The 12,322-nt window shown below is 32.9% G+C and overlaps 1 protein-coding gene across 3 annotated transcripts in view; it reads left to right on the top strand.

Annotated features, from left to right (window-relative positions):
* LOC136983400 (rap guanine nucleotide exchange factor 6-like) overlaps positions 1-12,322 on the top strand; it is a 95,679-nt gene that overhangs the window by 29,415 nt on the left and 53,942 nt on the right. For all 3 annotated transcript variants that reach the window (XM_067280114.1, XM_067280112.1, XM_067280113.1), the window contains exon 4: positions 6,030-6,157. In XM_067280114.1, coding sequence (XP_067136215.1) covers positions 6,030-6,157 — 128 coding nt within the window. The remainder of the gene's footprint in view (positions 1-6,029; positions 6,158-12,322) is intronic.

Raw genomic sequence — 12,322 nt, 5'->3', positions numbered from 1 at the left:
AGCAAAGCTTTGCTAGCCTATAGACTCATACAATCTCAATGTAAACTTGTAGTAAACAATACCATATACTGTACTGTATAAGAACAGAATTCTATCTAATACTGGGTTAATACTGAGTATACAGCTTTATACTTTTAGGGACTCCACAGGCACAGGAATTGCATCTGACCCAGACCCCTAAAAGCACCAGTCAATATAACTAATATTTCCATGGTGTTTTAGGTCTATACATCCTGTAACTTAAAAAAAGATGCTTCTCTGTACTAACTATAGCACAAAAGCCTCCATTCTGACTGGTTAGCTTTCAAAATAATTTTAAAATATATCCAATGATAAAAACGGTAATGTATAGCACACATTTTATACTATGTTTTATATTCTATCATATTAGATTCTCTTGCTCTAAATATAAATTCCTTTTATATTTTGATTGCTTTTTCTTTTATGCATATTTTACTTTAGGACATAGATATGAGAAAATAAATTCACCAGTAAAACATTTTTTTTTTTATTATATACATATACCAGCACATACATGATTTATAGAGAATTTTAAGCAATTATCTGATGATGCGAAAGATATCTATTACGAATTACCTGGATCCATACCATCCATAGAGAGAGAGGTAGAGATATTACAGATACAACGTTGTAGATTCTATATATAAACTTATATATGAGAATGTATAGGCATCATCAGTCATCATAAAGGAAGTGAATTGAAAATTCGGAAAAACTATTTTCTTATCGCATACATCACACTGTTTAGATCACACGTAAAATATCATTTTAAATAGAAAACATTATAAAAGAAAGTATTGTTTTATTGGAATCGATGGCAACTTTTTGATTTATAAATATACTATTGACATTTGCATCGTTATAAGTTCCATTATAGACGAAATATTTTTCGATTTTCCTCCATACTTTTTTTTTTTACATTTTCTTTGTGTATCATCTTTAGTTAGTTGAAATACTTTTTTCAAGAGATTTTTTTATTTTTTTAAGAAATTTCTAAATAGATTTTTTTATCTTAGAGAGAGGGAGAGAGATTCTCCTTAATCATCATCATTCTGAGAGAGAGAGAGAGAGATATATATTTCTACCACTCATCCCCCTCTTCCTTCTCTTCTTTTTCCCTCTCCTCATCCTCTTTTTCCACCTCCTTCTCTTCCTTCTCTTATTTTCCTCCTCTTCTTCCACCTCCTTCTCTTCCTTCTCTTCTTTTCCTCCTCATCCTCCTCTTCTTCCTTTTCTTCCTCCTCCTCCTCCTCCTTTTTTCGATTTTCCTTCTCCCTCTTCTTCTTCTTCTTCTTCTTCTTCAGGGAGACGATCTAATTTCTATTTTTAAAAGACGTTACCTCGTAAAATGTGTGCATAAAAATAGTTTTTATAAAATTGAAAACTTTTTTATAAAAAACATTTTTGAAAGATAAATAATTTATTTTGTAATAAAATGTTTAACGTTTAAGAAGGAAAGTTTCTACAAACTCCATCAATAAGATGCAAGATTCTTGAATTTTTTAAAATAAAAAACAAAAAAAAATAGAATAAATATATATAAATTAAAGCAAGCAATTATGTATATATAATTAAAATATAATTTGTTTACATCAATTAAAAATTATTTTTTTTAAAGGTTACAAAGGTTAAAAATGCTTTTCAGAATTTTCAAGGAATTTTGTAATATATATTTTTTTTCTCTTCTAAGAAAAATAAAAATATAACCGTAATAATTTTCATATTAATGATGAATGAATTCTTCATTTTGTAATTTTATTTTGATTAATGACGGAGATTTTGCCATTAAACTAATAAGTCACGTGTGAATTAATTACAGAGACGTCGACTACAATGCTTATAAATGGTTTATATGTTGTTATTTGTCGAAAATTAATTTGTAATTAGTTACGTAATAACCATGTTTTAAATAATGGAAATTCTTCGAAGCGACAAACGGGTAGACACATTGATTGATACAGTGCTTGTGTTATAAAATGACAAATCTCTGCGATAGATTCTGGTAAAGGCCTTTTCTATCGGCAGAATTACGCGGTTGGAAAACAGTAAAGATGCTCTTCACGTCTAGAGTTTTTACTAATTTCTTTAATTAATAAAAATTTTGCGTTTTTATGCACTTTTTGCATTATTGAAAGTATAGTTTTAATACTCGTTGAATTCTGTTGAGTAAGTGAAAACATGTGTTTAGAAAAGAACACAAGCGAAATTATTATGAGAAACATTATGAGATATCCATCTATAAAGTGCACTATTCTTTCAGAAGAGTGTAGTTAGAGTGGGTATATAATTGTGTGTTCGTGTAAACAATAATAATAGTATTTGGAGGTATGTATGTACTGTACTGTACTTCTGGAAGTTCTCTCCTTTTTACCTCTGAAAATTTTGAAAGAGGAGAGCTTGTTCCTCTGAAAAGTAGTACTGTTTCTGAAGTGTGTCGAAATTCCTCATTTAAAAAAATAGCGAGATTCTTATCAGAACTTTAATTCTTCGAATTTTAAGAGGGAATTATTTACTGAGTGAAACATTTAATACCCTTAAAATGAAAATGCAAATATAGAATGGCACAAAAGTTGGTTAATAACCATTTTGAAGATTAAAAATTGCTGTGTTAACTAGTCACACTTTTTAAAAACAAGTGTTTACGAGTGTACTTGGAACACACGAAATACTGTTTTGAGCCACCACTACTTTTGTAGATAATTTTTAAGTAGAAAGAATTCCTTATTAATTCATAACTTTTTAACTAATTAATTAATGTTATTAATATGTTTCTGTCAGTTTCGAAAGGAAAAAAAATCTATGGTAATTTATTAATAAGATAATTATATTCGTATTCAGTGCGTAATTATTTATACATTAAGAGTATTTCTGCTCCAATGAATAAATCTGACAGAGAATTCCTTTCATTGTTGAAATTTCTAACATTTTAAGTCGAGAATATATTAAAATATTAATGTTTAATTATTTTATTAATCAGTTTGAATAATTTTAAGTGGGCGTAATGTGTAGTTGCGATATAAATAGAGGAAAGAGTCGTATATTTTTAATTTATCACCAATGAAAGGTAACCTTTGCATCGATTTGATAAATTAGACGAAAGAATGCACGCAAATCTTTGTTAGAAACACGCGAAATTAATTAATTTAAAACTTTAAAAGGTATTATTGTAATTTCGAATTTTTGTTGTTGTCCCCCTGCAGCATTCTAGGATAATAACAACTTGCTACATACTCATATATTACTTCTTTTTTATTACATCATTCCCTAAATTCTCTTTACTCGCTATTTTTTTTTTTTTTTTTTTTAATTTTTCTCAAATATGGAAGGTTAAATATGAGAAAAAGTTTCTTCATGTAGTGATTTCATACCTGAATTCATACCTTTAAATATTTTTCCGCTAGAAACAGCATTGTGACAGAGAGGAAGGGAAAACATACAGCTTTGGGGGATGAAAAATATTGAGAGAGATGGAAAAGAAAACATAGAGCACTGAGAGGATGGATAGGAAAATAGAGAACACTGGGAGGGATGGAAAGCAAAATAGAGAACACTGGGAGGGATGGAAAGCAAAATAGAGAGACTGGGAGGGATGGAAAGGAAAATAGAGAGACTGGGAGGGATGGAAAGGAAAATAGAGAACACTGGGAGGGATGGAAAGGAAATTAGAGAGACTGGGAGGGATGGAAAGGAAAATAGAGAACACTGGGAGGGATGGAAAGGAAATTAGACACTGGGGGATGGAAAACACCAGCCTCTCCCAGTTTTTCAGTTTTTTTCTATGTTATCAATATATACCTCATCCTGATAATTGTTGCTAACCGACTTCAAATATTATTATACACACGGAGATTCGATAATTAAACATAAAGTTTTTATTAATTAGCTTAATTTATATTCCGAACTTGGTAAAGAAAAAAAATTTGATTTAAGTCAAGATCCATTTTAATTATGGAGAGATATTTATTTAAAGAGATTAAATTACTCGGGGATAACTGTCAGTCTAGTTAAGATCATGCACGACTTGATTTAATCAATGAAGTAATGCTGTCGGAGCTCTTCGGCTCTACTAAACTCGTGCGAGATTTTGTCCCTCTACCCTTCATTGATTAAATCAGTCTAACGTGATGTTAACTGGAATAAAGGTAATTTAATCTTCTGTTTTTAGCAACAACAAAAAAAAGAAATCACAGACACACACACACATATATATATGTGTTTGTGTGCCTTGTTCTTTCTTGGAATAATTAAGTCAGCATTAATTAAGGAGAATTTTGCTTACAGTTATCTACTTTTTTAAAAAGTGCTGATATTAAAAAATGGAATTTTAAAAAGTTACACGTGTTAATATTTGTCAATATCATGTTTAATTCATGCCTCGTGAAAGGATGGATTATACTCACTTCCGGTACTCGAAGAAGGACTTTGAACCGTGGAAATTCATTTACATCACTGCAAGTTTCATACATTCAATAATCAGTAATCATAATAAATGGTAGTCAGTTCATCGTGTTTCGTTTACACACATCTTTATAAATTATAAACAGAGTTTAGAACAACGTGTAAACGTGATAAAAATTAAGGTTTTACAGTGACTTTTGGGTTCTCATCTATCTTGTTTACCATCTATATAGGCAATTAACTCCCTCGTGTTCGTTCTGGTTGAATATTTTATATTCTTCTCCTTCAATAAAATATATTTTTGAGATGGTCCATTGCTATAAAACTGCAACTCTATGGTACTGTACTGTACATAAGACGCTTGTAAACGGTAAAACTTGTTACTTGTACTAAATACTACTGAATATTTTCCTCAGATAATAAATATTTTAATATTTATAGTAGTAGTTATCACATTTAATCGAGCTCGTCCTGTTCTTTCTAGTAAATGCATCGAATCTAAACACAAGTGTCGAGGGTTGTAATTGCTTGCATCCTGCTAATTTATTAACAGTAAAATAGAATAAAAGTTATAACATTCGATTAAAACATCATATTTTTGCTACAAATTTAACAATTCTATGCAACGGAACGTTGCATAGAATTAATGTAATGTAAATAATTCAAGGAAGAAATTAAAAAAAATATCCCTTTATCAGTAGGAAAAATTCAATTGTTCCGTGTGAAACGTCTCCCTTAATATAGAAATGAATAATAACTGGAATTTATATAATAGATATAATGATTAGCTTTTCTTTCTCTGTATATAAAAAAATCATTGTTTAAATTAATCAATGGTATCATTTGTTATTATCGTAAGAGGACAATAAATGATATTTGAAAAGAACAAGTAGGTCAGTCGCACGCGATAGGGATGGCATTATATGCGTTTGTTACAATATGCACTTCCTTGTCCAGTTCCCATGATAGATAAAGGAAGTTGGTAGAGAAAGTACACGTTTTTCACATAATATAAACATTTCTACTTCCGAAAAATGGAAGATTTATTGTTTCTGGAAGCAAGAGATAAAGTATTTATGCGATTAAGTTATCATCATTCCTATTTAATCAGCTGAAAAAACAGGACATGTGTTCTACATTCACAGTGGGCTAAAAGTCAGTTATCCACTGTAACGACTAAATCAGATTATTTATCGCGTGTCCACGGTGTTCCAAAATTATAAGTTTTATAAGTAAAATTTATATTACATAAATATTATAAATAAATAAATTTGTCCTTGATCGAAGCAAGGTTTGAGAATTGAAAAGTTGACAAAACCAGGACCGGTTGTGATCTGGTTTCTTAACGTCGACCTTTATTAAGTATGAAAAGGGGGGGGGGAGAAATCACATTTCTATCCTTGAAATTCATAAACTGTAAAAGAAATTTCTTTAAAAATCAAAAAAATAATTTAAATCATTTCTTCTTTTGTTACTTGAATTTCCTTTCCGTTTATTTTCAATTAACCTTGTTTTTACGTTTCAGTGATTTAATTTGTTTTTGTAAACACAATAAAACTTATTGAAAATTTGGATCATTTCTCTGATAACTCGATTTTTATTCTTTTCAGGATCTTCAAATTATATATTCTTATCTACACGGTCTAGAAGCTTTATCTTCTCTTCGAGAGATATCATTGAGAGCACTTTGTAAAACTGTTAGGTACGAGAGACACGATGCCAATGATATTCTTTACTGGTAAGTCATGTAATTTTATATGAATATATGCACTTTTCTTACACATACACATACACACATCTCTTACTAATTTCATTACTTTGACTTGTAGATTTTCTGGAATTTAAATTAGTATTTTAACTTTTACTTTTTGGGCATTTTTTTTTAAGGATAAATTATTTATGAGTAGAAAGCATTTATTTCTTTAATATCTTTGCCGTTTATTTCAGAATTTCTCTTCTACCAATTCAGTGGCGATTTTAGGTTACTGGAGCTTCTCCAGAGGCCTCTTTATATAAGTTTATATAATGCAAAATACTATCTTAGTAATGGATTTGTTTAAACACCGTGGGCGTATTTGAGTGTCGAGGCCCTAGATAAAAGCCTGGGTTGCCTGTGTTTAAAACTGCCAGTGGTGTACGATAATGTCAGAAAATGGGTTTGTTTAGGTAATTTTTTTTTATCCTGGTAGCGGTGTAATAAATACTTCATCCCTAACTAGTTCTGCTAGGTCAAATGTGATGCGATCAGTAGGTCTAGTTCCAGTGGCTTGATTCCCATTAACCTTGCTTCTTCTAGACCAAAAACATCGGGTCGTCGAGTTCGTTCCGGGTCAACGGCCCTTTTAATGAATTATCTTCCGACGATACAAATTCCGTTAGATGCTCTACCGGCGTGGTGTAATTTGGAACGGGCGATTTATCGTTGGAAACACGTGCGATCAGATATACCTTGGTGACGTCGTAGTTTATAAATTTCCAGATAAGATAAGATTCTCTTTAAATGCATTGTGTTGGCCGTTTAATTTTTGCCAAGCGCATTATCGAAATTCACAAATTTTAACCCTTTTAATTGCTTGTTATACTTACATTCGTACAACGTACATGTATTCATACGTTAGATACACATTACACACCTACACGTACAGTATTTATATGGTACATACATAACATACACGTTATATACGCGACTTTGCGTATGCAGTAAAACCCGTGTACACCATCACGAATTATTTATTCTGTTTTAGACAGATTTTGCTGAACGTTGTTTCATGTACAGTAATTTATGCGCAAGTAAATGGTATATATATATGTGTGTATATATACATACACACACGTATGGATGTTAGTGTATGTGGGGGGACACGATTTTGTTCACTCTATGAAGTTTAATAACGCATTTGCTTTTTGTCGAATATTTCTTAAATTTTTTAGGGAGGTTTATTTATTAGGGAGATTGTTGCTATTAAATTTTGGGGATTAAACTTCGAGGAGGTGGGGAGATAAAGGGGGTCGTTTGTCATATTTCCAGTAAAGTCAGACATTCCTATTCTCAAAATTAACCATTTTACCATTTTATAATAATAATAAAAGGTTTTTCAATAAAATATCATAACAGATGGCGCTACACGCGCAGTTTTAAATTTTGCCGGGAAAGTTCGGAAACTTGTTTCTGGATTTTTGTACTTCTATAATAGCATTCCCTTTGCTCGTATGTCCACTGTTGGGCATTAATATAAAGAAATAAGTATTAAAATTTGATACTTTTTTGTTTACGCTTTTAATCCAACTTTTTATTTTGGTGTTTTCTACGACTTAAAAGGGAGAAAATAATAAAAAGTATATAAAATATTAGTATTCACTATACACAATTTAAAGAAGGGGACTTTTTTTCATCTATGTTACGCCAAGTATACGGAGATGAATAATTTATTCTCTGTAAACAGGATTTTTATTGAAAGGGATGAAACTTTTCTTGTACAACTGAAAATTCAGCATTATAAATATAGAATTTGCTTTCATTTTTTTTGTTTTATCAAATCTACAACGAAACTAGAGAGAAACAAACTACAAGCAAACTATTCATCAAATTTGACAAAATGTGTCAAGATACAGGAATTCAAATACATAACACCTGAATTGCTTTAAAGTCATCAATCTTGTTTAAAAGCAGAAAAAGGAAAATGGGGGAAAAGAACGAAATGTAAAATATGAAGTAAACGAAATTGAATTTGTAGCTGCGATCTCCTGATATAAAATATCAATAAAAAAAAAAAAAAAAAATAAGAAACTTCTTTTGGTTCCAAAAATATTTTTAATTAAAAATATTAATTTTACGATTCTTCGATAGATGGCGGCACGAGTTGCGCGAGTCGGATATAATAATGACGCTATCAACAAGTGTGACGTAGGTTAGAAGTATGTCATTTTTTTTTATTGTAATTAACGCGACGGTATTTATTTGCGTTACGTCACAGTTTAATAAGAAGCACGTGATCGTAATTTGTGCTGCCATCTGTCGTCAATGTATAAAAGAAACTCGAGGATCCATTTTTTTTTTAAATAAATAAATAAACGTTACAAATGTAGGTCCTTTTACGAATGGCGAATTTTACGGGGGAAACGATGTGTGTATACATTTCAATATTGATATCCTTGCGAAATAACGCTAGAATGGCGATGTTGGGGGTGATGGAGAATGAAAATCGATTCCAAAATTACTTTAAAGAATTCGACATTATACTCGGAAATTTTAGTGTGTGTACGTAGATATGACGTCATCGAGCAAAGTTTTATGATAATCTTTGACGTCATTAATTCCTACACCCTCGAGCGCCATCTGTTATGATTTATAGGTGATATCAATCTCGGGGAGAAGATGAGCTTTTCAAACCTTTATCCCCTTCGAAGCAGTAAAGAAAAAAAAATATTATTTACGGTAGACACTTCTGGGAAAGGAGGGGGAGGGAAAAAAACCGCCGAGCATCTAAAGGAGGGAAGCACAACAAGAGAAAATTTCATCCGAAAAGTGTGTTTGCGGTCGAGAGATTTCATCTAGTTCCCCGTGCTTTCCCCCGTTTCTCCAACTTTAACGTATTTTTCAACTATCAACTCTCTGCCTCTCCCCCTGACCAAAAATCCGATAAAGGAAAATAACGGGAACCTTTTTATATTTTATCTCTTCCGCACCAATTCATCGGAGCGAAGAAAAGTGAAAATTTCCTTTATTTAAACGCCAGAGAGTTTGAAAAATTGCGGCCGGCTTTTATATAAATGAGGCATGAATACTCAATACAATCGTCACAATAATCGCCGTGACGTCAGGCCGCCGGACGACTGTTGCATCGGTTATAATTAAAAACGTCGATTTCGTTACGAGGACATTGGCCGAATTCGATAAGTGAATGGGCAATTAATTTAAAATTTCAGTTTCGAAACGGAACGTTGACATTGGTCAAATTCGAAGACACAACCATTGTTACGACACGCAATAGAAAAAAAGAAATGTCAATGTCGTTCGAGACAACGAAGAGACGATTGGCGAGTTGTCCCGATTGTTAACACGCGTAAGAAAACCGTCATTTAAAAATTATTTGACGTAATAATGAAATAGTTGAGAATTAGACGAATCTGTCTTTTTCCTAACAATCGAGACAAATTTCGAATTCGGCCAATCGCGTGTCTTCACAGCGAAATTAGCATTTTTTTTTTTTTTTAATTGCGAGAAAGGAAAGACGGTTGGTCGAAATCATTATTACGTCACACGATTAAAAGTGTCGGATTTTCGTTTTTTTTTCGAAACGAGAGAAGGTAATTGGCTGGATTCGAAATTCGATTTGCAACGTCATTCGATTCGGCGTCGTGGCAGAGCTTTAGAGGCAGGTAGAAGGTGGAAGATAAATGAATGTTTAACCGCGAGTATGCAGTAATTTTTATCCCCCTCGTATTGTCTTAAGCTTTCGGTTTTAAGACTATAAATTCCCTTTCGTTCTGACGTCTTTATTGTTACGCAGGCTTTTTATTCTCTTTAACTTAAAGTATGCAGTGAAAAATTTTTCTCCGGATGCTTTCCTCCGTCTTATTTTTTCCCTTTTCTTGTACAAAATGTAAAAATTCTAGGAATGAATAACTGTGGTGGAAGAACGGAGTGGATAACAGACAGTTGAAAAATGACCGACACCAGATTAAATTCTCTAAAGTCTTCCCCGGGCGTTTTCCAGGTTAGCAAAGGGATGTATAAAAAATACTTTCTAAAGTTTACAGCGACTTTTTTTTCTGACGTCGCGATTTATCCAGTCGAGAGTAAATTAATTAAAGGACATAATTTAGTTATAACAGTTTACAGACGTTTTTCTGCTTTATTAAACGATTTAAGATGGACAGACGGACGGACTGACGGGCGCTAGAGTGAAGTTGATAAGCTTAAGTGCTACTCTGGTCTAATTGGAAACATTCTTAGAAGCGTGCGGTCTTATAGTACGACACTTTTTATTGGTCGAAAGCGTTTATTCATCGATACCGGGGGAGGACGAGTAGAATGATTGAAGAGAAGTGTGTTACTCTTGTAAGATAACCCCCATCTCCACTTCGCTTTCCCCCACTTCTTTTTCTCCTTCTCTGTTGTGTTTATGGAATAGGGGGCTTTATGTTCCGGTTATTTTGGCTATTCGCACGGGGCGTAACTAGAATTATACCTTATCGAGCGAGCCCCTATCAAAATTTAATTCTGTGACTCGAACGTTATCGCAGTTACGAAGTGGATATTCGTTTTATGGGCATTTTTATGGGGTTGATGGAAATGAAATTTTTACTCGTGTAATGATGAAGGATTACTATATTTATACAGTTTTTTCCCTTCGTGCGGGGAGAGACACGGATTCGGGTTCGTAACGACCTTGAATGGAGCAAAACATGATTATCTGTGTTACCATCTCTGGCTGTAGTCTAGAGCGAAAAGTGGATTTTGAATAGACGAAGGCGAGACGTCACGTAGAAATTAAGAATTATCTTAATCTTGGGGCTAATTGTGGTGACGAATCCCAGTGGAATGTACTTTAGAAACTTCTAGTGTTTCTCTTTTGTTTTCTTCTGTTGCGCAAGTCGCGACTCTTCTCGTAAGAAAGGAAGTCGTAATGAATCGATTCAGTTTATGTTGTTGAACTTATGAAATGGGGTGGTGCAACAACGTCTAAAACAATTGCAAAAAGTAGAGTGGACGTGTTATAATGGCCGTATGCAAAAACGTATTGAAACACGCGATAACAAAGTAGCTATTTCTTTTTGTGCCGTTCTTTCTTTTCGTAATGATAATTTGAGACATACCGCTACATAATTTCAATGCGTGATTTCTTAGTCGAAACGAAGGATGGATAGGCTGAAAATTGAGTTTTTAATGCTACTAAATCTCAGTTTTCAACACTTCAAAACGTAAATATGTATCACAAAATAGGGTTAAAACACGCAATGCCAATCTTTGCTATACAACAATGCTACATAATTTGCAGTTATTGTATGTATGGAGGACCGCGGAATCAATTCCGGATACCTCCGAAAAGAATATAAAATAATATACTTTGTATATAATATTTGTAAAGGATAACCAAACGAGATTAACCGAAACTACAGTCGGATATCGTACTGTTAGAATCATAATTGAGTAACAAATGTGCGCGTCACGCTCACTTATGTTTCACCAAATAGGAGAAACGTACGGGTGCGTGACGCATTCTATATAACAAAATAGGTTACCATAACCATAACATTTGCGCTGCTCTCCGTGCAATACTTAGTGTAGATTTTTTTTACGTAACACGTCATAATTACTGGTATCTTAGTCCTCAGTTAAGCAAAATGTTATTTTCTTTCTACCTAACTAAACCCAGGTGCGACACCTTCGTTGAACAAATATTGCAGGTGGAAAATATTCAAATGCTAAATTAAATGAATTTTGCATTATCCGCTCGGGTGCTTTCCGTCAAGCAACGTTAATTGACTGAAAGGTTTTAGCGGTCGAAGCGTCAACTGGAAAACACTTTTTTTTTCTCTTCCCCGTCCTCTTTTCGTGTGAAGTTCGAGTGGTTGCAGCATGTTTCCAATGAGAGATTATCGCTGGAGCTACGAGTAATGATAAATTCAAACGTGACAAGTTTCGATACCATAAAAATTAATTTTGAAAATAATTAAGATTCCGAGTTTAGGAGGAGAGCGAGCTTTAGAAAACTTTCTCTTTTCTTTTCTAGAGCAACACCTGGTCGAGCTCGACTTTTGACCTTCTAATGTACTTTTTTTCTCTCTTTTTCTAATGCTTTTACTTTGCCGAGTGGTTCTTATATTTGAGGTTTTGAAAGGGGGATTGATTTATTGTCGGTATGATTTATGAATGCCGGCCTTAACGCAGATCTCTGAG

Source organism: Centruroides vittatus, unplaced genomic scaffold (assembly GCF_030686945.1).
Source record: "Centruroides vittatus isolate TY-2023 unplaced genomic scaffold, ASM3068694v2 contig_882, whole genome shotgun sequence".
NCBI classification, from domain to species: Eukaryota; Metazoa; Arthropoda; class Arachnida; order Scorpiones; family Buthidae; genus Centruroides; species Centruroides vittatus.
The sequence above is the reverse complement of the archived record's forward strand: the minus strand, read 5'-3'. Positions and strand labels throughout refer to the sequence as shown.